At 46.5% G+C, this 26,519-nt stretch overlaps 1 protein-coding gene across 2 annotated transcripts; it reads left to right on the top strand.

Moving 5' to 3' along the window:
- Window positions 1-1,646: 1,646 nt before the first annotated feature.
- Window positions 1,647-25,576, top strand: LOC128328440 (protein FAM47E-like). 2 transcript variants are annotated; one of them, XR_008309220.1, is made up of 9 exons: window positions 1,647-1,833; window positions 4,030-4,411; window positions 7,103-7,254; window positions 10,397-10,547; window positions 14,164-14,355; window positions 18,689-18,841; window positions 20,464-20,541; window positions 20,883-20,984; window positions 24,905-25,576. XR_008309220.1 is itself a non-coding variant. In XM_053258438.1 (8 exons), the coding sequence occupies exons 2-8, from the start codon at window positions 4,043-4,045 to the stop codon at window positions 23,663-23,665; spliced, it is 1,224 nt and encodes a 407-aa protein (XP_053114413.1). In that variant the 5' UTR covers window positions 1,647-1,833; window positions 4,030-4,042; the 3' UTR covers window positions 23,666-25,576. The 2 variants fall into 2 exon arrangements, 1 of the variants encoding a protein (XP_053114413.1); XM_053258438.1 differs by lacking the exon at window positions 20,883-20,984 and having other exon boundaries at window positions 23,537-25,576.
- The last annotated feature ends 943 nt before the right edge of the window (window positions 25,577-26,519 follow it).

Genomic DNA, 26,519 nt, shown 5'->3' with positions numbered 1-26,519 from the left:
TGAAACCTGAGATGGTGTAAATATCTCAAATAATTTTAGATGATTGAAGAATGGAATAAGATGAGAGAATGGTGGAACTAAAATCTTAGACCATTTTTTCCAGATTTTAAACATAGCAGTCAAGAATGGGTTATCAAATACTTTTGAATTCTTGCAAAGATCTGGCAGAAAGGGCAGGGTTTTTATATTATGTAGTTGTCTTTCAGGGATTTCCATTTTAGCCCAAGGTTTGACTTCTGAATCAATCTAATCCATAAAATATTCTGGATATGTCAGGCTTCAAAATAAGCAACTAAGCTTGGAATTCCCAAATCACTCTGAGATGTTTTTATATATAATACATACACTGTGACAGAGTCTCGCCTTTTTGTCAGCATGTAGGAAAGAAACAAAAGGTTTTTGCCATCTCTGTAGTATGTGCAAAGGCAAATAAATAGGCAAAACCTGATATAAGAACAATAAGCTGGGAAGCAAAAACATTTTTGTGGCTAAAGCCACCTAATGGTGCAGTGGGAAATGACTTGCCTAGCAAGCATGAGGTTACCGGTTCAAATCCCAACTGGTATGCTTCCCAGACTATGGGAAGCACCTACTTGTATATCAGGCAGCAGCGATATAGGAAGATGCTGGAAGGCATCGTCACATATCGCATGGGAGGAGGCAATGGTCAACCCCTCCTGTATTCTACCAAAGACAACCTCAGGGCTCTGTGGTTGCCAGGAGTTGACACCGACTCGAGGTCACACTTTACTTTATCCAACATAACCAGGAAAGATTAATTGCTTCCCTTTTTTCTTTTTCTTTTTCTTTTCATAAATATTATTACTGGGAGAAAGTGCGATGTACTGAGCAGTGATAAGTTTTTGGAGATGTGAACTCCCAAATACCTTATAATCTTAGAAATGTTGGGAACCCCTTGAAGTTTTAGTGTTCTATTTTGAGATTTGGGACTGATTCCAGAGCAAAGTTGTTCTGATGTAGAAAAGTTTATTTTTAGACCTGCCACTTTTTCAAATGTGACAGGCTCATCTGATATAGTTGGAATGGCCTGCAAATGATCTGACAAAAATAAAGCAATTTCATCTGCGTATAAGTCAATTTTGTGTTCTATATTGTTAATATTGAGACTTTAATAAATTGGTTATGTCTAATGGCTTGAGCAAGAAGTTCTATAGAGAGGATAAATTCAGAGCAGGGAGAGTGGGCATCTCTGTTTTGTACCCCTTAAAACGTTAAATGAAAAAGAATCCCAATAATTTATTCATAGTGTTGCAGTGGATTTACTATAAAGTTGTTTATTAATACTGATGAAACCTGAGCCCGTCTGGAGATGCTCCACCAGCTTAATCAGGTAGGACCGTTGTTCCATTGTTCAACAACTCTTACAGTTGAGAAACTCCTCTTAATAATGAAACTTAACTGCCTTCTTCGTAATGTCAAGTCATTAGCTCCAGTCTTCTCCTCAGGAGCAACAAGGGAGAGGCCTGCTCCTTCTTCTATGTGACATTCCTCTAGATATTTGAAGATTTGTTCTTGCATGTGCAAAAAAATGCTCTACATACATGCACAAACCAACTGAATTGCTAGTTGGGAAGATGTTTGTTGCCCTAACAACCAGTCCCAAACACACTGAGAGCAGAGGCAGAGAGCTGCTGGGAACATACTCAGTTTTCTCCTCTCCCCAAAGACAAAGATTTATGAAAACTCAAACGCCAGCCATACACTTAACGGGGAACAACATTTTATGCAACATTTACATGTCTGTGTCCTTGCACTACTGACTTAGATTTAGATGCAAGACTGTTTGTGGAGCTGTGCAACGTTTGCTGGTTGGTATGTATTTTCCTTTATTGCATCATTAGCTAAGAAGTTAAATCACTCTTTCATAATTCTACTATGAAGTGTTGTCCTGCTAGAGGGTCAACTGCTCCTTCTGTTTATTTCTGCAGTTTGGTGTAAAGTATATGCTAGTTATTTGGATATATTATTATAGAAGAGATCATTTACACAGAATGCTTGTAATACCTTTTCCTGGTACGGTTCATATAGAAATCCAGGGGTGCAGACAGAGTGAGAGTTCGAGGAGTAACCCCTCACTTAATTTGGGGGGGGGGGTGAAGGAAAGACAGTCTTGAGGGGAGATATGGGTTATTAGGTTTGTGCGGGGGGGTTCAATAAAATGAAGGGGGATTTTTCAAATGCTAGGAAGAAATCTGTACCCCTGTAGAAATCCAATTTTGGGGACAGAACTTTTCCACTATCTCTTCCCTTTTAACATAAGAATGGTGTTGTCAACTCTGCAACCAGCACCTGTAGTTTAGCCTTTAACAACAGCTTGATTTGCAAGCATCTGCAGGTGAAACCCTTTCATGCCCAAGAAAAGCTTCACATGCTGATTCTGCACATTATGCTACTGCTAAAGGCACTAGAACAGGCCCAGCTAGTTTTGTTCTGATCAGCTGGCAACCCCAAACACTGGGTATAGTCTTTAGCAAACTTAGCCGAACTGTATCAGAAACTGACACAAATTCAAAATGAGGATTTCAGGTCCCTGTTTTGACTGCACCATATGAGAAACTGACACTAGCGTAAAATGGGGATTTCAGGTCTTGTGAGACTATAACTTGTGGTATCAAAATCGAAACCAAAGGCAGCCCAAGGCATGGCAGTGCCTGAGGTGAGGTGTCAAATGCTGCCATTTGGTGGGGGCCAGTCCCCTTTTAAAACTAACCCTTGCAAGTTTTGAAAGTGGTGCAGGAGGGAGCAGGGGGGAGGGAAGGTTGCCCGTGGACTCCTTGTCCCTCCATGTGCGTCTTGCAAGCTTTGCAGTGAGAGTGAGGAGGGGCCCTTTTTGCAAACTTTGCAAGGCTTAGGTCAGTCTCCAAGAGTGACTCCAATGGTAGCAGTGAGAGGCACCTTGCCAACTTGTTGGCACCCAATAATCCACCACTTGGGGTGACTGTTTCACCTCGCCTCATGAAAGGGCCGTCCCTGATTGCAACGGTCACAAAATAATAATTGATATAATGGAAATGCATTTATGTCATTAAAAGAATATTGATGAGTTAGTACTAATGTTCCCTTTAACAGGGATGCCGAGATGTTGTTGACTACAGCTCCCAGCATCTTCAGCTGTCATAGCCTTTGACTGGAGTTACTGGGTGTTGTAGTCAACAACATCTGGGAATCCCTGTGTTAGAAGGGAGAGATTCTCCCTGTCGCCCGTCTCTTGGCTAGGTAATTTTCACCAGACACCAGTATCAAGTTTCAAACCAAGCTTTATTTCATGCTAGCAAAAGCTTCTGGGTGCGACCGCCCCCCTCTGGCAATTCATCTGCCTTATATACTGTGTACTCAACAAATTTTGCACCTGCGCATTTTATACAAGCCAAAGCGTTACTTTTAACCCCAAAGGTTCCGAATTGCTTCCAAGTGCAATATTTCACACTTTCTACTTCTCAAGACATCTGGCTTATGGCCTTGGCCTGGTTCCCCTCCCCTTTGAGGCATACTTTCAAGCAGTATCATCCTCAAGGGTGGTGGGTGGTGGTGGAATCTACCACCCACTGCAAGCGCCGTTGATAAGGCGTCTGTGCAAACCAACAGTGCTTTTTGGCTGTTTGAGAGCTATTTGCAAATAATATTCCAACACAGAGAACACTGGTTAGGACCTCACTATACTTTGTATACTTTATGTGCAAATGCATAACTAGTGATATGTAATGATTTGGCTATTTAAAAAGTCCACAGAAGAAGCTGTGGTGTAGTGTGGTGGTAATAATTTGGTTGTGGTCAGAAGTGTTTTGTGTCAGGGTTGCCACTTTAGTATATTAGTTCTGCTTCTATGCTTTCAGTAGCATCTGACCTAGAAAGAAAGCAAGGAATGCTTTTCCTGGCATGGATGTAAGGGAGAAAGCTTCACCCTCTAAACTTTTGTGCATAAGACTCCTGTTAAAGGTACAGAAGCAAGGCCAATTTTTTAAAAAAACAAGGTTGTAGTCCTTGAGTGTGTGGTTTTATTTTTTTCAGATACAAAGAGAACATGTCTTTTAAGTGCTTTCAAAAACACAGTCTTAACAAATCCAGGCTCTCAGATTCCCTGAATAGCCAACGCTGGAGGTTCTTGCAAAACAATCTGGATGATTTCCGTGGGGGCATCCCTCCTCCATGTGACAGCATCGTTACCCACGGCACCAAGGGGCCTGCTCCTGTTATTCTCACCAGGAAGCCTGAGGGCCCGCACAAGACACAGCAGAGGGCCAAAAGGATGCTAGCCGTGCCTCAGAGCTGCACCTCCAAGCTCAGCCCAATGCTGCAAGCCAGAAAAGATGGTGTTGCTCAAGTCGAGTACTGCCTCAGCCAACATCCCTTAGCTCTTTACCCTCATTTGGAAGAGAGCATCCCTCTGGAGGTAAGATTCCACATTTGTGTAAATGTTAAAGATTATTTAGGCAATATGGTTAATACAAAAGTGAAGCAAATCGCTAGGACTGTACTCATAATTGAGTGGATGGGTTCAAAGAACCTGGGCCCCGCAGCTCCTGCAGGCCCCTATGCTCTACCTTTCCCTATTTTCTTCATTATCTCCCTCACTTGGAGGGGCCACCGGAGAGAGGGGTGAACACAGGCCCCCTCTCCCCTAGCTATGCCCCTGAGTTCAGCATTCACTTTTCCACAAGGGTGAGCTAGATCCTCTCCCAGGATTTTCTGGTCAAAGGCTGACTGGTTCCATGTTCACAACAACCTTATGAGCTAGGTGAGGGTGAAGCAAGAGAGTAACTTGCCTTGTGAATGTTACGGACCCTCCAACATTTTCACAGAGGAACATGCCCTGGCTCCTCTCCTCACTCACGGGGTGGCCCAGGCTGCCAGCTAGCACAACAGTCTTGCACTAAAGCCGTGTTAGCATGTCAGCCACTCAAAACCATCACATATGCTTCATCATTATCTCATTATAGAAGATGTACATGGCACTGAAACCTGAAGGACTACTGTGCACTTACACAAATCTCGAAAGCCCCCAACGTCTCGAAAATGGCAGTGGTTTGCTAGGGTCAGAGACCAGGAAATTGGGGCAGTCCCCAGTAAAGAGGGCCAGTTGAAGGACGAGGTGTGAATCTCTGTTGTCATGTGGGAACAGGCTGGCCCAGAGATTTCACTGCTCAAGAGGCGTCTGGTAGTGAAAAAAACAATCTTGTTATGCATCACTGTCACCTTGACCTATCCCGGCCTCCCCTGGGGGGATTCTCTGACTGAGGGGAATTTCTCTTTCCCTCATAATTTCTCATAAGAGCATCGAGGCGGAGGGGGGGACTATCACTGCTGGGGATTTTTATTGTTGTAATAGGCAAGCACACACAAAACAGCTCATGAGAATGTAGATGCCAATTGCAGCCAAGTGTGGGAAAAAGGTCACCCTTCTTGGCCTCATTTGCAAGTTGTACTTCAAGGACATGACATTCCTAAACACTTCCTCCATTTCTTCAGCATAGCCAAACATCAGCCGGGCTCACAATGACCCCTGGATCTCTACCGCATTTTCAAGAAGCTTTTGTTGTTAGAAGGAGTTTATTCATTTCATTAAAAGTGTTTCTGTTTCCCTCATTTCTTGGCATGCGATTCCTGGTTGCGTCCCATTTGGAGGAATTCTGTCCCTTGCTGTGGGGGCAATTGAGGAGAGGCCATAGTTCAGGGACAGAGCCTAAGAACATAAGAACTTTTAAAGAACACAAGAATTTTTAAATTTTTAAGTTGTTTTAAGTTTCTTGTATATGTTTTTAACTTGTTTTATGGTGCTGTTAACCGTCCAGAGATGACAATTTGGAGCAGTCACAAATTTAATAAACAAACAAACAAACAAATAAGGACAGCCCTGCTGGATCATGCAACTGGTATTGAGAGGCATCCTGCATAGCTCCATCCAATGCAAGTGCTATCTGTGTACAGTGTGTGCACATACAGAACTGCATGTATGCATAGTCATTTATACATGATATCACATTATTATTTTAATGAAAAGCAGTATATAAATTGAACAATAAATAGAGAAATAAATATCTGACAGACCTACAGCAGTACGGTTCCTGTCTGTTCCCTGCATTTTAGTGAGGCTGTACCCAGATTCACATTTTTTTAAAAATAATTTATTTAAAAAACAAAGCACAGAGATATATATGCACAGTCACTCCCACAAACACATGTTCAAGTGTACTTGTAGGCATATACTGCGTAATGTCTGAATAGCGCTCATGGGTTTTGCATGCAGAAAATTCCAGGTTCAGTCCTCAGAACTGTGAAAGGCCCATGTCTGAAACCGTGGAAAGCTGCTTCCAGTCAATGCAGACAATACTGAACTAGGTGGTCCAACGTTCTTCTGCCCCAGTATAAGGCAGCTTCATATGTGTCCAGTTCACATATGAATTCAGTGCAAGGCTGGCAAAGTTTCATTACATGCATGTATTTGCAATATTTCTTTCTTGCTTGCTTGCTTGCTTTATGGAAAATTCCTAGCTACTTTAAAAAACACACACCACCATTTGGGCTTCTAGCTTATGCACCATAGATTAGAGATTTCTGCCTGATCAGTATCTCTTGTTGGGGTTGGGGGGGGTGGGTTGTTAATTTTTACCCCCAGTAGGTAAAACAGCAGAGCACTACAGAATGAGCACACACACTCCAGTTACAGACTAGGTAGCAGAGGATGGTTTAGTTGTTGCAGCTATTTAGAGAAAACACATGGAGATTCTTGTAGAACTAAATACTAATTATTTTTTGGTTAAGTACACTTGGATAGAAAAGTCCTAATCCTAATCTAAAGGGCTACATGATGGTAAGGAGGGAGAGAGATGTTTCCATCTTCTCTCTAGGAGGAAAGGAAGGATTGTGACTCAGCACAGGAAGTGCAGAAGAGTCAGTTCAGGGGTCCTAGATGGGTAAAGCAGTTGGGGAGACCCTTACTCACTATCTCTACTCCCAATGTCCCTAGTGATCATTAGGATAGTTGGTGTAAAAGGTTGATGCACTGAAATTCCACCTCCAACATCTCTGGACTGATCTGGTGGCCTATTCCCATTCAGAAACGCTTTCTGTTTCTTCTTCGTAGCTTTTCAAGGAGGTCATGGGCATCCTGGACCCTGAGATGCTTCCACTTAGTGGAGATGCTGCTGTAGAAGAGGAGCATTGTATTCTCTCTTCAATGCAATCTCAGCCGGGAGACAAAAGAAACAGACAAACCAAGCCCAAGTCATACAGTTGGTGAGTACTGGAGAAAACACAATGGCTGCATTCGAACATAATGCAGAACCAGAGTTTTAGGGGGCAGAGTTAATTTCCCCGTGTCATCCTAATGCATGTCATCCAAATGCATCCAAATCGGCCACTGTGTGAAACAGGATGCTGGACTAGATGGGCCTTGAGCCTGATCCCACAGGGCTGTTCTAATGTGCAACTCTGGTTCCATGAGGCATCCCACCCGAGGTTTGGATTTTGAATCTGAACCCTTGGGTTTTCGTGAATTTCGTTGCCCCAACCCAAGGTTCCATGCAGCCTGCATGTTGTCTGAATTCAGAACTGCAGGCTGTGTTCAGTGTGACGGGAGTTGAGGGAGGGAGGTCCTCCCTTCCTTCTGCTGTGATTGGCTGTGCAGGCTGTCCTTCATGCCAAAAGGAAGCCCGTACAGCCAGTTCCCCCCTCCTCTCTGCAGTCTCTCTGACTGCAGAGAGAGTGCTCTCCATGATGTCTGAATTCAGACAGGAGGCGGGGGGCGGGGGGGCAGGGGCGGAACTGTGGTTCCACGTTACCTACGTGCAAACGCGGCCAATGAAAGAGCACTGTGGATTGCCTGCAATGATGTACATTTCCATGTAGAGATGGTGCTGCAGTATCTATGGGTGGCAAGAGACCTATGGCACCTTGAAGACAAATAGATTTCTTAAGAAGATAAGGGTCAGTCTACACCTTCAGCCAGTTCACACAATTGTAAATTGGGTAGGAGACGCATCCTACGCTGATTTGGGAGCTGTGTGCACTCCTGATTTTTGGTCATAGGAACATAGGGCAGCTGCTGTCTACAGAGTCAGACTGTTGGTCCATCTAGCTCTGTGTTGTCTACACTGACCAGCATGCCGAAGGTTCCAAGTTCCCTCCCTGTCAGCATCTCCAAGATAGGGCTGAGAGAGACTCCTGCCTGCAACCTTGGAGAAGCTGCTTCCAGTCTGGGTAGACAATCCTGAGCTAGATGGACCAATGGTTGGCCTCAGTAGAAGGCAGATTCCTATGTCCATCCTAAGCCGTAAATTGCCAAACTGCTTTATGTTAAATTGGCATGAAGCTGTACACTTCTGCCACCCTCACCCATGGTTGGTCCCCTGCCTCCTTAGAGGGAGCAGGGACATGTTTGGATTCTTAATTCTGAGCCGTATGAGCAACCATTGTAAAAGTAAACGGTAGGAGTCTGCAGACAGTCTGTTGATGGATGCCACCTTCTGGGCACAAAAGGCTGAGCAGGTTCACAGCTTTAGGAAGGACAGAAAACTGGGCTGCCAGATGCAGGAGAGCCGACTCTGTTACTGCAGCTGTAAAAACAGCCTGGCACACCGAAAATATGCAGGGCGTTTTCTGGACTACGAGATTTGCAGTGGTTAATGCATTGCAAACTGTGATGGAATAGGGTAACGGTTTCAAAACGAGAGTAAAGGGTTGTTTAATGCTTTGTTGTAAGCGGGTGGCCATTCATGTTTTCCGTCTGGTGGAACATATTTTCCAGGCAGGAGTGTCCATATTCTCACTGAAATGCATTTATCTGCTCCTCCTCCTGCTCCATTTGGGCCAATGGAGTTGTGGAGTGTGTGTGTGGAGTGATTTAAAAAAAAAATTTAAATGGGGGAGCAAAAAGGAATCCTGTGGCAAGCCTGGAAGGGGGCGGGGGGGAGAGGCACTGGCATGCCCAGTTGGGTGGGCGCTCTTTTCCATAGCGGTGGCGGCCGGTGGCCCCTCAGCTCCAGCAGCAGCCTCTGCCACTCCTCCTCAGTCGGTGCCCCAGGCAGAGCCTTGCTAGGGCCCGGGAGCCATGCAGAGGCGGTGGGGCCCCTTTCTCCTCTCCGCCTTTGCCCTCGCTGCTTCCCTCCTGTCGGGCCTTCTCCTGAGGATGGAGGATGGCGGCGGCGTGCCTCCAGAGAAATAAATAAATAAATAGGAGGGGAGAAGAGGAGGGGAGGCAAGTGCTCCTCCAGTGAGGGCTGTGGGGTTGCACAGAAGTAAATGAATTATGATTCAGTTCAGTGGGCTTCCTTCTAAGTAAGTGACTGTTCTCTCTCCCTGCCCTTTGCCTTGCAGCATTTATTATTTATTTATTTAGCACATTCGTATACTGCCCAACACTCAAGTCTCTGGGCAGTTTACAACAAAACAATAAAAACAACAAATAAAAAAGTTAAAACATTACAAACATTTTAAAATGTTAAAAATACTAATAATCATCAATTAAAACAGTATCTAATTAAAAGCCTGGGTGAACAAAGGTGTCTTGACTGCCTTTTTTTAAAAAAAGGGTTGTAAGAGATGGAGAGGCTCTTAAGCATGTGGGATTGCCCAGAAGTAAATGATTTAGTTCAATGGGCTTCCTCTTCAGTAAAATGTGCACGAGAAAGGTTTGGATTCCGAAATCTGCTCAGTTGCTCTCCCCTCCCCCTTCTGTGTTGACAAGCTCAAGTTATGTTGGAAGCAACGGCAAGCAGAGGAGGAGGGAAGTGTGTGGTTTGGGATTTGTGGGGAGGAAAGGAAAGGAAAGCTGAGATTTCTTCCTGCCTGTTTCTATCCCCACGGCAAGGGGGCAAAGGAAGCAAGCACGGGCAGGGGAGGGCAAAGAACTGTCCATACTGCAAAATGCTACAATGCATAAAATGCGGGGAAAGGCTCCCTACAATGCAAAAAAAAACACCCAGCTACTTTCCTGCAGCGCATTTACAGTGTTGTAGGGCAAAAACACAGCATGAAAATTTGAATCAAGGTATGGGAAATGTGAACAGCACTCTGCTGACAACACAATGACACTGATGTGGAAACACAGGCAATATGGAGGGGCACTTAGTGGATACGTTGCAAGTACGTTGTAGTATGTAATCCGGAAAACACCCTGGTGAGGCTTTTCCTGGTATGCAGATAAGTGGTGGGGAAAGCTTCTCCTGCATAATTTCTATGTGAGAGAGACAGAGAGAAAGACAAACAGACAGAAAGATAGAGTACTTTGGGCACATATATGTAGCTGGTCTGTGACTGTAATAAAGGGGTGTGTGTGTACACACTTACACATATACCAAACAGTATTATTTATTTGCACTGGAGTTTAAATTGTATTAGAGGACACTAAATTATAGCATCATGCAAATGTCTCCTACAGGAAGGAGCCCCAAAGCAAGGATCCTTACACATGGTTCTCCAAAAAAGAAGTTGCTACAAGAGCAAGAGAGGCCAGGCTGAATTATGTTCCTCCTCTCGATGAGAGTGTAACACAGTCCATCAAAGACTTTTGCAGCTGGTTTGATTCTCTGGTGAGGAAACACTGCTTGGATGTGGTCTTTCCCCCAGCCCAAACATTTTCTGGTACACGTTAATATGGGCAACTCTAGAACAACAAGTTTGGGGAGCAAAGGGGAGAGAGGTCAGTATCAGGACAGTTGAAATCTGCAGGGGAGATGATGCTACCTACCCCCCCCCCCCCCGCACACATGGTCTCACCCAGCTCAGTTCCTCCCAATTCAGATCTACATAATTGGCTGCACCCGGCTTCTGCTACTTGTTCTGGGGGTAGAGGACTGAGTGAATGAGGCTTATTTAAACAATGGAAGCCTTTTAAAATAAATAATGAATTTATTGGATGCTCGCATTTATCCACTTGAAAAAGATATTATTCTCAAAATGGAGGAACAGTGGGTCACTGTTGGATTTGGTTGATTGGGAATATATCTATCTATCTATCTATACACACACACACACACACACACACACACACACACACACACTTATTTGTTGATGATTTCGTCATGATTTGTATATTGTATACATACACTTGTTTTGTTGGATTTATACTTGGATTTTTATGAGTTGCATCTTGTGTTTATATGGTAAATTAAATATTTGTACAGTTTAGTGTAACCCTATCTGTACATTATGTTCAGTGCACATACAGTCAAGGCCTATTCAGACATAATATGTATACATATGTCTGTATAAATGTATGTGCAGATGCACATGGTGTTTTTGTGTGTGTGAATGACTGTGTGCATTTATATTTTTTTTTTATTTAGCATATTTTTATAGAGGATTACAACAAAACAAAATAAATGGTTTAAAAGCAAACCTGAGTACAGGCCCCCTCTTGGGGTCATGATGGACAGCTTGTTGAAAGTGTCAACTCAGTGCGTGACAGCTTTGAAAAAGACCAATTCCATGTTAGGGATCATTAGGAAGGGGATTGAAAACAAAAATACTAATATTATAAAGCCCTTATACAAATCTATGGTGTGGCCACATCTGGAGTGCTGCATGCAGTTCTGGTCACTGTATCTTAAGAAGAACGTTGGAGAACTGGAAATGGTGCAGAAGAGGGCAGCCAAGATGATCAGGGGCCTGGAGCACCTTCCTTATGAGGCTAGGCTACAGCATCTGGGGCTCGTTAGTTTGGAAAAGAGGCGACTATGTGGAGACATGATAGAGTCTATCATGTGTATCACGTTATGCATGGAGCTGAGAAAGTGGATAGAGAAAAATCTTTCTCTCTCTCCCACAGCACTAGAACCAGGGGCCATCCCATGAAACTGAGAGCCTGGAAATTTAGGACCAACAACAGGAAGTAATTTTCCACACAGCACATAATTAATCTATGGAATTATCTGCCATGGGATGTGGTGGTGGCCAATAGCTTGGATAGCTTTAAAAGGGGCTTGGCTTGGACAAATGCATGGGGGACAGGTCTATAAATGGCTACTAGTCTGAGGGCTTTAGGCCACCTCCAGCCCCAGAGGCAAGATGCTGTCAATACCAGTTTCAGGGGAGCAACAACAGGAGAGAGGGCATGCCCTCAGCTATTGCCTGTGGGCTTTTCAGGGGTATCTGGTAGGCCACTGTGCGAAACAGGCTGCTGGACTGGATGGGCCTGGGGACTGATCCAGCAGGGCTGTTCTTATGTACTACTGTACATACACTGAACATCATGTGTGAATAGGGCTTAAGTGGACAGTGCAAACAGTGCAAACACATATCAGTCTGTATGCATGTACAGTTCTTCATACATTAAGTCTGTTCTACCAACCAAAAGCTGGGTGAACATAGGAATCTGCCATATACTGAGTCAGACCATTGATCTATCTAGCTCAGTATTGTCTTCACAGACTGGCAGCAGCTTCTCCAAGGTTGCAGGCAGGACTCTCTCTCAGCCCTATTTTGGAGATGCCGCCAGGGAGGGAACTTGGAACCTTCTGTTCTTCCCAGAGTGGCTCCATCCCCTGAGGGGAATATCTTACAGTGCTCACCCTTCTAGTCTCCCTTTCATATGCAACCAGGGCAGACCCTGCTTAGCTAAGGGGACAAGTCATGCTTGCTACCACAAGACCAGCCAGGATCCCAGACCCACGAGTGCTCCTTAGCACTGGCTGTGTGTTGGCAAAATTTGAGATAGGGGGACAAATTGTGTGCTAGCTGCAAACTCGGTAGGGTGGTTGCAGCCAGCCAATCTCATTTACCTAGCATTGTACCAAGGGTGAAGGAAAAGCACGTCCCATGTCATCCTACCCAGATTGTGGCTAGCACACGCAGCTACTTTCCCATCCTCCTCCCTCTGTTTTTGACTGGGTCTCAGGAGCATGCACGGGTCTGGGATCCTGGCTGGATACTCCTCCTACCCGCTTGTGGTCATGAGCGGGCGAAAGGAAAGGTTGGGCCGTCGAGTCGGTGTCAACTCCTGGCGCCCACAGAGCCCTGTGGTTGTCTTTGGTAGAATACAGGAGGGCTTTACCATTGCCTTCTCCCGCGCAGTAGGAGATGATGCCTTTCAGCACTGTCCTATATCACTGCTGCCTGATATAGGAGTTTCCCATATTCTGGGACACACACACGGGGATTCGAACTAACAGCCTCCTGCTCTCTAGGCAGGTTGGCTCCCCTCTGCGCCATTAGCTGGTCATGAGACCAGGCCCATTATGTACAAGCACAAACGACAGCACATTCCCTGACAGCACACTCCCTATCTGTATTTGAGAGGGTCTGTAAGGTAAGTTAAAGTGTGCTGTCAAGTCGATTTCGACTCCTGGCACCCACAGAGCCCTGTGGTTGTCTTTGGTAGAATACAGGAGGGCTTTACCATTGCCTTCTCCCGTGCAGTATGAGATTATGCCTTTTCAGCATCTTCCTATTTCACTGCTGCCTGATATAGGTGTTTCTCATAGTCCGGGAAACATACCAGCAGGAATTCGAACCGGCAACCTCTGGCTTGCTAGTCAAGTCATTTCCCCACTGCGCCATTAGGTGGCGAGAGAGGGTCTGCACCCAGGTTTAAATGAATGCATTTAAACTCACTTTTTACATGAACTCAAGTACAGTCATTCACACAAAAGCATCTACATGTGTACAGACAGACACCTGAATGCACATACAGCATAATATTTGAACAGGTGTCCTGTAACATTTGGGAAGACCCTGTTGGCATGGGGCACCCTGTTCTATGCTTGTGCAAGAGATCACTTCTCCCCCCTGGTTTAGGTGCTGCTGTTGTGTTAAACAAGGGCACAGGTAGCAAGGAGCTTATGTTCTTATCTTCTTATGAGCAGGATCTGTGTTGGGAATTTGACCTTCATCCCACCAGAGGCTGCAAGGGAGGTCATTTTTATACAGGATGCAAGGGACATATCTTAAATTGGTTTAACAGAGATTACCTCTCTCCGTGGAACTGTGGAAACATGGTTTTGTAAGAGAAACAAGGTTCTCTAGCAGAGGATTTTCAGCAACTTCACCAAATTCCGGGATTCTTTGGGGATTTGCATCAAAGCAAAAGGCACCAACGCTGATCTACAATTGTGATCTGCAAAAATGTACTCCATGCATTAAAATGTTCCTTTTGTTGGAAATGAAATATATCAAATGCCACTTCCTTGGTTTGCATTACTGTTGCAGGGAGGAGAGAAATATGACATTGATGAAGCCACCATTAGCAGCCTGTTTGATACAGGTTATGAAACCAAGCCCCCTCTCTCTGTTCCTATACATGTCGTGGAACTGAATGATTTGCCAGCAGATCTGAGGAAGTATGGTGGAATGCCACAGGCTACCATGAAAAACATCTCTGAGCAAGGAGATCATTCTAAGGTAAGTGAACCTTGACTTGCCCCCTCAATGGGGAAGAGGCAGGAGCTGTAGCTCAGTGATAGAGCAGATGCTTTGCACACAGAAGTTCCCAGTTTCCATCTTTGGCAGCATTTCCAGGTAGGCTGGGAAAGACTCTTCCTGCAGCCTTGGATATACCCACTGCCAGTCAGTGCATTCAGCCTGAAGTAGGTGGACTAAGGTCAGATTGACTGGCAACTTCATATGTTCCAACTAAAACACATAGGGACAGATTTTTATATCCACATTGTTCCGGTGTGTAAAGTGAAGATGTAACCGTCACTCCTAGATTCTGTACAGGTTTTTAAAAATTATTTTCCACCAGCATAAAACAATTGTGACTCAAACAACACTGCTTTTTAATACGTTTTATTTGTTTATGTTAAAAGGGATTGGCCACTTATTGGCTTCAAGGTATAAAATGCAAATTTTAAAAGAGTAAAAATGAAACACAACCACATCTGAAGGAAAGTACCATCAACCACAGAGTCATATAGCATTCAAGTTGAGGGAGGAGCAAATTAGTCAAGGATGAAGGTCCTTCAGAGCAAGACGATCTTCACCAGCTTCCCAGAGATTGGTGGGGAAGGGGCCAGACAAGCCACCCAAGGGAAGATGTTCCAGACGTTCAAGCCACAATCATAGGAACATAGGAAGCTGCCATATACTGAGTCAGACCATTGGTCTATCTAGCTCAGCATTGTCTTTACAGACTGGCAGCAGCTTCTCCAGGGTTGCAGGCAGGAATCTCTCTCAGCCGTCTCTTGGAGATGCTGCCAGGGAGGGAACATGGAACCTTCTGCTCTTCCCAGAATGGCTCCATCCCCTGAGGGGAATATCTTACAGTGCTCACCCTTCTAGTCTCCCTTTCATATGCAGCCAGGGCAGACCCTGCTTAGCTAAGGGGACAAGTCATGCTTGCTACCACAAGACCAGCTCTCCTCCAAGAAGGCTTTGCGTGCTTTGTATGCATCCACTGTGCAGTACTTCAAACGGAGTTGGGAACTTAGGAAGCTGCCTTATACTGAGTCAGACCATTGGTCATAAGAACATAAGAACAGCTCTGCCGGATCAGGCCCAAGGCCCATCTAGTCCAGCATCCTGTTTCACACAGTGGCCCACCAGATGCCGCTGGAAGCCACAGACAGGAGTTGAGGGCGTGCCCTCTCTCCTGCCATTACTCCCCTGCAACTGGTACTCAGAGGCATCCTGCCTTTGAGGTTGGAGGTGGCCCACAGCCCTCCGACTAGTAGCCATTGATAGACCTCTCCTCCATGAAGTTATTCAAACCCCTCTTAAAGCCATCCAGGTTGTTGGCTGTCACCACATCCTGTGGCAGAGAGTTCCACAAGTGGATCACGCGTTGTGTGAAAAAGTACTTCCGTTTGTTGGTCCTAGACCTCCTGGCAATCAATTTCATGGAGTGACCCCTGGTTCTAGTGTTGTGTGAGAGGGAAAAGAATCTCTCTCTCCACTTTCTCCACACCATGCATGACCTTATAGAGCTCTATCATGTCTCCCCGCAGTCGTCTTTTTTCTAAACTAAAAAGCCCCAGGTGTTGTAGTCTTGCCTCATAAGAAAGGTGCTCTAGGCCCCTGATCATCTTGGTTGCCCTCTTCTGTACCTTCTCCAGTTCAACAATGTCCTTTTTAAAATGTGGTGACCAGAATTGTACGCAGTACTCCAAGTGTGGTCGCACCATAGTTTTGTATAAGGGCATTATAATGTTAGCCATTTTATTTTCAATCCCCTTCCTAATCATCCCTAGCATTGAATTGGCCTTTTTCACAGCTGCCGCACATTGAGTTGGTGCTTTCAACTAGCTGTCCACCACGACTCCAAGATCCCTCTCCTGGTCTGTCACCAACAGCTCAGATCCCATCAGCATATACTTGAAGTTGGGGTTTTTTGTCCCAATGTGCATCACTTTACACTTGCTAACATTGAACCGCATTTGCCATTTTGTCGCCCACTTCCCCAGTTTGGAGAGATCCTTTTGGAGCTGCTCACAATCCGTTTTGGATTTCACTACCCGGGAGAGTTTGGTATCATCTGGTCCATTTAACTCAGTGTTTTCTTCAGTGATGACGGCAACTACTACTTCTATGAATATTTATATACTGCCCTTTGACCAAAGTTCTCAAAGCAGTTTACGTAGAAAAATAAATAATACATAAATAAGATAGTCCCCTTTCCCCAAAGGGCTCACAATCTAAAAAGAAACACAAGGCAGATATCAGGAACAGCCACTGTGCTGGGATGCTGTGCTGGGATTGAATATGGCCAATCCCTGTGCCGGGATTGGATACGGATCTGAAGAATATTTATATACCGCTTTTCAACAAAAAGTTTCCAAAGTGGTTTACATAGATATAAATAGATAAATAAAAATGGCTCCCTGTCCCCAAAGGGCTCACAATCTGAAAAAAGAAAAACAAGACAGCCACCAGCAACTGCCTCTGGAAGGATGCTGTGCTGGGGGTGGATAGGGCCAGTTGCTCTCCCCCTGCTAAATAAAGAGAATCACCACTTTTAAAAGGTGCCTCTTTGCTCAATTAGTAGGGGATGATCGGGCCAGAGAGCAACTTAAATATAAGAGAAGTGCCAAGTTGATTGGCAGTAGGATCTGTTCAAGGTTTCAGGCAGGACTCTCTCCCAGCCCTACCTAGGCACCAGGGAGCAGACCTGGGTCCTTCTACATTACATGCAAACATGCCGATGCTCTTCCACTGAGCTATGTCCCATCCCCTAAGGGGAATATCTTACAGTCAGTGTTCTCTCTAATTTTTCTCATCTGTGTGCAGAATGAGTTTTTTTCTGGATGGCAGTCTCAAAGCAGTGTATGTGCACCTGCATTCAGAGTGGGGCCTTCCTGATTCAACCTGAGCGGGATCAAAAATTAACTGAGCGGACATCCAAAAACTTGTGAGCGCATGGACGTGGTGGCTCGGTTCTGGTCTCCACGCATACAGAGGTGATGCAAATGGCCTCCATGTGCGGAAGTCATGGAAATAGTGTGGAGGCCAGAACCGTGCACAGAGGCCAGAACTGAACCGGTGCTGAGCCGGTGGTTCGGTAAAGGAGGGGAGAGCATGTTTGCCACGCAGGAAGGGTGAGTGGCCGCAAGCAGCCAGGGTAAGCAGCTCCCCCACACTTGCTATCACTACCTTGGGAATGCAGCTTACCACCCCAAACTGGTTCACCTGAACCCAGCCCAGTTCGGTTCGATCCCTGTATCGAATCGCCCCCCAGTTCAGTCCACGATCGAACCTTCAAACCAGCCCTGGCTTGAGGTGAACCAGTTTTGGATGAACCATTCATGCACACCCCTACCAGGAGTCAGGAGCAAGCCGAGGGTCAAGCCAGGTAAGTAATCCGGAGCCAGAGAATCAGGCAGGTAATTGGGAGTCCAAAAGCAAGCCAAGGGGCAATCAGAAAAGAGAAGTGCCAAAATAACTGCACCAGATCAGGAGCACCTTGATACGGAGGCAAGGCCTGCCTCAGCCAGGAAGCCTCTTCTACTTCCTGCGGCGGGAAAAGGCTAACAAAAGCTCTCCTGGGGCATGGCTTGTCCAGGGCTTCAGTGGCCTGAAGACTTTTTTGCTGCAATGTAGCAGGCTGCCACAGGGGCAGCAACACACAGGCAGATGGCCAGATTGGCTTTTTTTTCAAGGCACTTGGCTCAGTAAAAACGGTTTGGCTTCTTGGCTTATTTTTGGCTTTTTTCAGCAGCCGATGAAAAAAGCCAAAAAGCCAGAGCGGAGGCGTGCGTGGCTGCGTGTGTGCGTCATCACCTCCTCCCCTGACGTCATCACGTCCAGTTGTCCACCATCGTCATCAAACATGGGGCTGGAAACCCCAGCTGCAGCTTCTCTTCTGCAAACCAACAGGGGACGGTAGCAATTTGCAGCAAAGAAACTGCAGGTGGGAGGTGGATAAAGTTGCTTATTTTTTCTTCCAGTTGCCACTTATCCCTACTAGGCCAGCTGCTTTCCCCCATTTGATGCAGCAGCAGACACCCAACTGGAGACTCTGACTAGTGGGAAATCTCCTGGTGAGTTGTAGGGAAAAGGCAACAGGTCAAGCGACTGGTTCTACACCCATGACTGCACATCATACACACCTCTGCTGTTGTTTTGCAATGAGGATACAGTGGGTGGGGTTCTCAGCCCCATTGTTGTCACCAGCATGCACTCCCACTCCACATGCTATGTGATCTTCCGGTCTACAAAGGATCCTGAGGGATTTTAGCAAAGAAGTAGTGAAAAATGCAATTAGACATTATTTTCTGATTATATTATCATATTTGTACAGGAGTCTTGCCAGCCCAAGTGGGAGAAGATCAGGTATGGTGCCTGGTACCTGGACCCAAAGACTTGGAAAAAACAGAAAGCGAATGAACCTTTAGAAGACCCCAAATCAGAGGATACAAGAATCAAGAATTCAAGGAAGTCATTAGGAGAAAAGGTATTGCCAGATATCTGGGAAGGTATCTTTTTTGAAGTGAGAAACTCTACATTGGTAATGCAACACATTCAGATACCATGTGCCTTTTGAGGGCGTTTCTAGATGGCAGTAAACTGCAGGAAGTTCAAAGCTTCGGTACAAATTCCAAGCAGGATCTTACTCCCCATACACACACTGCTTCAGCCTTCTGAGCTACTTCCTAGGGCAGTCTTACTCTCTGTACACTCCCCAGGCAGGGACCTTGCATGAGTTTAGAGCACCACCTGCTGGCCAGCCTTGAATTCTGAGAAGAGCCTACCCTTTCCCCCACTTGCCACAAAGTAGTCATGTGAGAGCCATTTCCCATTGTGCTGAGCCATGCACCGTTGTGCACATTCCTCAGTGCTAGGAAGGCCCTTTAAACCACCTCCATGGAGAAAAGGCTGGGATGGGCTATACTTCCTAGCATGTCATGTACGTCAAAAGGGCTCTGTTTTCCTTAATGCCAACACCCACCCACCCCCAGATTTGGGCTCTGAGTGAGCTCTGCACAGTGGAGATGGTCGCCTCCGTATGGTGTCAGGGGCTGAAGCTTCACACAGGCCCAATCAACAACTAGAGTTTAAAATAAACAGTCAGGGAGCTGCTGCACTTAGGGTTGATGGGAGCTTCCACTGGCTTTCAGGCCTTACAATGAAGAGCTCTACTCTGTTGTTTCCCAGACTGCAACTCCATTAAACTCTGGGCTCTTCCAGATGGGGATTTATTCCAGCCTGGCCAGAAGACGGAAGATTTAGTGAGCACTTCACAGCAATATAGGAAGGCGCTGAAAGTCATCATCTCATACTGTGTGGGAGGAGGCAATGGTCAACCCCTCCTGTATCCTACCAAAGACAACCACAGGGCTCTGTGGTCGCCAGGAGTCGACACGGACAGGATGGCACACTTTACCTTTACCACACAACATTCAGTACATCATGCAAATCCTTAGTGCCATCTGGCGGACAATCTGTGAAAAAGCGGTGTCTTTTTCAAGTTAGAATAAAAGTAGTTATGAAAAGATAAGATATTGTTTTCACAGTTTGTCTGCCAGATGGCGCTAAGAACTTGAGGCCGAACTGAATGTTGTGTAGAGCACTGGCTAAGAGACTCAAGATTTGAACGGTATAAAAATATGTTAAATAATTAAATTAAATTAAATTAAATTAAATAAGTTTCCTATTAAAATTTGTTCTCAAGCTGGAATAAATCCCCATCTGGAAAAGCCTTGAATCAGAGCCATCGAGAAACATGCCTTTTCCAGTCAGAACCACATTCGCATGCCTAGTTCTATTATGCTTGGGTTCAGTGTTCCCTCTAAGGCATGCGCACATGTGCATGCTCACAAGTTTTTTAATGTCCGCTCAGTTAATTTTAGATCCTGCTCAGGTTAAATAAGGAAGGCACCACTCTGAATGCACATGCGCACACACTGCCTTGATACTGCTGCCCAGAACAAAACTCATTCCTCACACAGATGAAATAAATGAGAGCGAACACTGCTTGGGTTCTGCTTCTTTGTCTGCCCTGTGATAAAGTGTTGCATGAACAAGGATTCTTTCCATGTGAAGCTCAGCCCGTTTGGCTTCTGGAATCTTTTGCAGGATGCTGAGATCATGAAGCTTCATGGAACGCGTGCGTTTAAAGAATTTCTTGATAAAAAAGGCTATCGGATCCCAGAGGTAAGACCTAAAAGTAGACATCTATTCATCCCCATTGTCACTAGTAAAAACTAAGGTCAATTGGTGGGATGGCAAACAAGAAGACTGACAGTTCATATCTACTGAGGCCATTGTTTCCCTTAACTCTTTGGCCAGGGCTGTCTAAAGTCGCCCTTTCTGGTATGCACTTGCTGAATCTATAGCTCCACATGGCCAAAATCTCTGAAGTTGCACAAAGCTTCCGTGAGTCAGATCAGAATTGTCCACTCTTACTTGAGTGCTCCAGAGGTTGCATTCTACCCCTCTCACCTCAGCATGTAATGGTACGGATTGCGAAAAAGCTTAACCACTTGATTCTGCAGGTTGTTTAAATTAGTGCACCAGCCACCCAGTGAGCATCACATCTGGGCAAGGATTAAAGACATACAAGTATCTATTGGATTAGCAATCACAGATGATCTGAGGTAGGATTCCAGTGGCCAGAATGCAGGCTGGAGATATTCTTATTTATAAGGTTTATCTACAGGGTGTGACTATAGCTCAGTGGTAGACGGTCCCAGGTTCAGTCCTTGGCAGCATCTCCAGGTAGGGCTGGGGAAGATGTCTGTCTAAAACCTTGGAAAGCTGCTGCTAGTCAATATAGCCAATACTGAGCTGAATGGACCAATGGTCTGACTCAGTATAAGGCAGATACGTTTATGGCCCGGTTCATACGTAACAGGAAACCAGAGGTCCCTTCACCTCTGGTTCCCAAACCTGAACGTACAAGCTGGAGGAAATAGAGCTTGCGGGGGGAGGGGGAGTAGTAACCTGCAGTTTCCCTTGGCAAACTCCACTGAACCTTTGGTCAGAGTGGAGTTTCACCGTCGCAAACTCCATTTCTGCAGCGCCAGCAAAGAATGCTGGCACTGCAGTTTGGGCCCCCGTGGAGCTGGAATTGAGGGTGGAAGCTCCTCCCTCACTATGGCCCGATTGGCTGTCCTTCTGTGAAGAAGGACACCCACACAGCCAGCGCCTCCGCCTCTCTGCCGTCTTGCTGGCTGCAGAGAGACAGTGTCTGAACACGGCTGGGAGAGTGCGGGTGGAGGTGGCTTGGATGGGCCCATGGTTCTGTGTTACGTATGACCCGGGCCTATGTTCCTGTCCCAGTGCCAGATGTGTAAAGGTATGTTTTAGTAACTCAGTAGTGATGCAAAGGTCTTTTGCATATGCTCAGAGAAACTTTCTTTTTTAATATCACATTCCTAAATTTCAGGGCCAGCCCTTCAATGAGGTAAGATGAGGTGATTGCCTCAGAACCAAGGAGGGGTGGTCAAGATATCAAGTTCCAGCCCCCTTACCCACGTGTGCCACCCCATGGGCCATCCACCCACTGCCAGCGCCCTTCCTCCCCCCGCCCCCAACTGGGGCATGCTCTTCATTTCCTCCTTCTCCGTTCACTGGGGCACACCACTTCTTTCCTGGCTCCATGGCTTGGCTTGGTTGTGCTGGTGTGTCCTCCCTGCTGCTTCAGCAGCATGGGCTGAAAAGGATGCTGAGCACCTGCCCACAGACTGAAGGGGCATGTTATTGCCTTTCGCCTCAGGCCAGAAAATGTCTTGGATGCTCCCACAAGATCCCGTTCAAAGTCAAGGGCTGGGTCACAGGGGAGCATATATAAGGATTCCTTTAAAAACAAACGAATGCAGCAATCTTCACTATCTTTCAAGCGGGGGCCACTTTCTCAAAACATCTTCAGTGTGAGACCCATTTCCCCCTGAGCTGACTTCCACACAGTACTGCGCTTTCCTCAGTGCTGAGAGGGCCATTTAAGAGAGCTGGAGTCCTCTCTTGGGAGGCCTGCAGGGAAAGTGCTGGGAAAGGTTACACTTCCTAGCATTCCATGTACACCTTCCAAGATGGTGCAGGCAGAGGCAGGGGTGGAGCCACCATTGGGTGAACGGGTTCAAAGAACCCGGGCCACCAATGGAAAAGGCCACCAAAGCCCTGTGGCTCAGGCTCCAGAGGAGCCCAGAGCAAAATCCCCCTTCCCATGCCCGGGCTGCCAAGAGCCCGGGTGAACTCTGTGCTAGTTATTTCAGGCAGCGCCGATTGCCTGATAGAACATTTTCCCCTTCCTCTCCCTTGGAGGGAGAGAAAGGGGGAAACGTCCTATCAGGCTGCTGACGCTTCCTGAAATGACGAGCTGAGAGCTCGTTCGGGCTTTTGGCAGCCCAGGCCACACCCCTTTGTATATGATGTCATGCGCAAAGCGGGCATGGCCTGGGCTGCTGAGAGCCTGAACAAGCTGCCAGCACGTCGTTTCAGGAAGCATTGGCTGCCTGATAGGATGTTTTCCCCTTTCTCTCCCTCCAGAGAGGGAGAGGAAGGGGAAAACGTTCTATCGGGCAGTCTGTGCTGCCTGAAAGAACTAGCAGAGAGTTCGCCTGGGCTCTCGGCGGCCCGGGCGTGGAAGGGGGGGAGTTCGCTCTGGAGCCCGATCCACGCCTGACGTCACATGCATGGGCAAACATGGAGGGGGCCGCTGAGCGGGGCTGGACGTAAGCCACTGCTCGGCTGCATCCATGCCTGGGCAGAGGTGCTCTTACCCCTGGACTTCAGGGCCAAAGTCCAGGGCCTCCTCAGGCCCTGGGGCCCCCAAAATCCTCTTTAGTCTCTCTTGGGTGGTGTGGCCACCCAGCCCAGCATGATGATGCTTAATTTGCCCGGGGCGGGGGCTCCAAAGGCCTTTAGGTCCTGGTTCCAAAATTACCTAGGTGCACCTCTTGGTGCAGGGGCTCAAGATGGCTCCATTTCCCTTAAAGGAGCACCCCAGGGCCTGGGAAAGTGCAGCACTGTGGGAATGGTTCCCTCCACAAGATGCCAAGGGGTTTGTGCAGAGTATTCCGCTTTGGCCGAAGCTCCACACAGGCCCAACAAACAATTAGTTGGGTTGCTTTAGAATTGATGGGGGCCCCCACTGGCTCCCAGGCCTTAAAATGAAGAACGCTGAACTAACAGGTCTGTTTTGTCTCAGTTCCTGCAGCAGATGCTGGATTTGCAGGATGAGGTTGGAACGAAAGGGGGGATGCTGAACGGCTCCAGGAGTGAGCTTCTGAGATGCAAGGGGCTTGGAGAAGACTCTCCGGCAAGAACAGTGAATTAATATGAACACATGAACTTGTCAATGGTCAAACATTTTTGAATGTAGGCCTGCTATGGCTAGCCGCATGCCTTGATTGAGGAGGAAACCTCTGGTGCAAAGAGTCAGTTGCCTTGGGCCCTTTTAGTCAGACCTGGATTGGGCAGAAACAAGAGCCTGATTCAGACATTATGCTGTATGAGTGTACAATTGTCATTCACTTGTACATGTGTTTGTGTGAATGAATGTATCTGTGTTCATTTTAAAAGTGAACCTGGATACAGGATACATGTGAATGACTGTACTTGTGTTATGATCTATGTACCTAGGTACACTGTACATTTGTTGTACGAGTGTTGAACATAACATGTGAATAGGCCTATCAAGTCCTTCCATATCAATATGGGTCTGTGTATTCCAGAGTTCTGCAACTGTAAATGCAACAGGGCAGAATTTAGAATAGGATGCAGAATCCAGCATTCTAAGCATCTGTTTTCCATTTAAAAAAAAAAAGATTAAAAAAATGAAGGCTGTGAAGGAAAGCTTGAATGCCACAGTCAGACTCCCATGAAGTTTTTCACACGGGGCTTTTAAAGCCCTTTAACTTGCATCTCCTCTGGAATGGAGGAGGTGCGTTCACATATCAGACAGATTTACCCCGAAGTCCCTGCGAGTTATCAGGGAGCAGTTCACACACAATTTGGGCTTTTCACTGCATGTTAGAGTGTAGCCTGATTTATATCCGAGGTAAAAAAATCTACTTTTTGCATCGTTTTTGGGGGGAAATGTCGAGGTCACAGTCAAGCCTCCCAGTAAACTCGCAGTACAGCCAGCTGTGTGTAAAAGACTCAGAGAATGAGGTGGGCTCCTGGCCCTTCTTGATCTCCAAAATGACTGGATAGACACAGAAAAGGTCAGCCTCAGGAACAGCCAGGGGAGGAGGTTAGTTTGTCACCTGAGTCCTCCTCCTGGCTTGCTGCATTCAGCCAGTTCCCTCTCCTGCAAGTTATCCAGACATGGCTTCATGCATGGGGTATCTGAAGAGCAAATCTGATTCGCAGCAGATTCGTAGCTGTTTAATTCTGGGGATTAAATTGACTGTTCACATAGGGTTGGCTCCTCTCCACAATCCCTGCAGATCTTTTTCCTGTGTGAGTTCCCACAGCTTGTTCAGGGGTTTTTCTCCAACCAATCGCATCTCATAGTAGGTGGCAACAGACCTGTTTGTTTGTTTGTTTGTTTGTTTGTTTGTTTGTTTGACAGCTAGTTGAGGAAGACCTGTGAGACAAGTTGCCAAGCAGCCAAATCCAACAAGAAAACGCTTAACCTGAACCTGGGTAGCCAGCCTCGTTTTTCTCTTGCCTTCCTATTAGTGGCTAAATTCCCAAACAGGAAGTGCTGGAGCTGCCCCTAGAAGCCAAGCCCTCTGGCCTCTCCATGAGGTCAGTGCGTGGCGCTCTTACCCCTGGACTTTGGGGCCGTAGTCCAGGGCCTCCACACCACCTGCCCCCCACCCCCAAATCTGTCCTGGGTGGTGTGGTAACTGCTGGTCCTGTGCCAGGTGCTAGAGACAGAGGGCGGAGTGGGGAAACCAATATGTGGGATGAGAATATGTTACGTTGCCTGTTGACATGTTTCTGCTAATGAGGGATGCCAACATTTCATTGCCAGAATGAGGGACACAAGTTCCAGAATGAGGGACACAAGCTTGTGGGGGCGGGCTGGGAGGTGTATGCAGTGGTAATCAAGAACCTGAGTATCATTGACGTACATGTAATTGAATTATATGCTGTTGCCTAAATGGGGGCAGATGCTGTCCCTATAGGGACCAACATTTCATCCCTGAAATGAGGGACATCCTGCGTCATGAGGGACAGTTGGCAACGCTACTGCTAATGCATATTTGCATAAATATACCTGTTTTATAGTCTTACATTCTTGCGAGTGCAGTTGCTCCTTGTGCCCTCAAGAACTCATGTGTTAAAAATACTGTGTGTGTGTGTGTGTGTGTGTGTGTGTGTGTGTGTGTGTGTGTGTGTGTCACAGTGCTCGCGTATGTGTGTAGCAGGGATGATGCTTAACATGCAGCTGGGGAGGGAGCACCAAAGGCTTTTAGTCCAGGCCCCATTATTTGGGTGCACCCCTGCCTGGGGTAGCAGTGCCTTTCAGTGCAAGCAGAGTGCTCTGTGCATGCTCAGAGAGACACCCTTGTCTTTAATAAATACCTCTGCAGAGGGCAGAGCTTTGGGCTAAGAGACATTGGGGCTCAGCCCCTGCGGCACCTGTCTCAAATTCAACTCAAAACACACCCTCTTGGGGGGCAGACCTAAGAGCAAAAGCGACTTCACGAGGCTCTCTGGGGTGGATTTACTCTCTCCTGTCACCTACAGATGCAAAAGTGAGCAGAGGGTAGCTTGCTGTGCCTTTCCACCAGTCCTGAAGGAAGCTCAAGGCAGCATGCACTGCTCGTCCCCATTGTATCCTCACAACAACCATGTGAATTTGATTTGCCTGCAAGATAGCGACTGGCCCAAGGTCAGCCTGTGAGTTTTGTGTGACTGCGTCGGAATTTGAACCCAGCTCTCCCAGTCCTGGATGACATGCTAAGCATTCAATACACTGACTGTCAACATGCACACTTGTAAAAGAGAGAGAGAGAGAATTGCAAAGGTACAATGACTCAATTGTTCTTTTTCCTGCAAGGGGAGCTAAAAGGTTGCCCAAGAAAGGGGGGAAACGGGATATTGATGGCATAAAGGATAGAGTTAAATAATTAAAATGAGATCAAAGCCATGGAGAACTCTGAAAATATTCTAGCCGAGTAGGTAGAGTGCACAGCACAATGTGGTGATGGTTTCTCAACTTTTGAGGATGCCAA

This window comes from Hemicordylus capensis, chromosome 5, assembly GCF_027244095.1.
Source record: "Hemicordylus capensis ecotype Gifberg chromosome 5, rHemCap1.1.pri, whole genome shotgun sequence".
Lineage (NCBI taxonomy): Eukaryota > Metazoa > Chordata > Lepidosauria > Squamata > Cordylidae > Hemicordylus > Hemicordylus capensis.
Note: the sequence above shows the minus strand (reverse complement) of the source record. Positions and strands in the feature narration are given on the sequence as shown.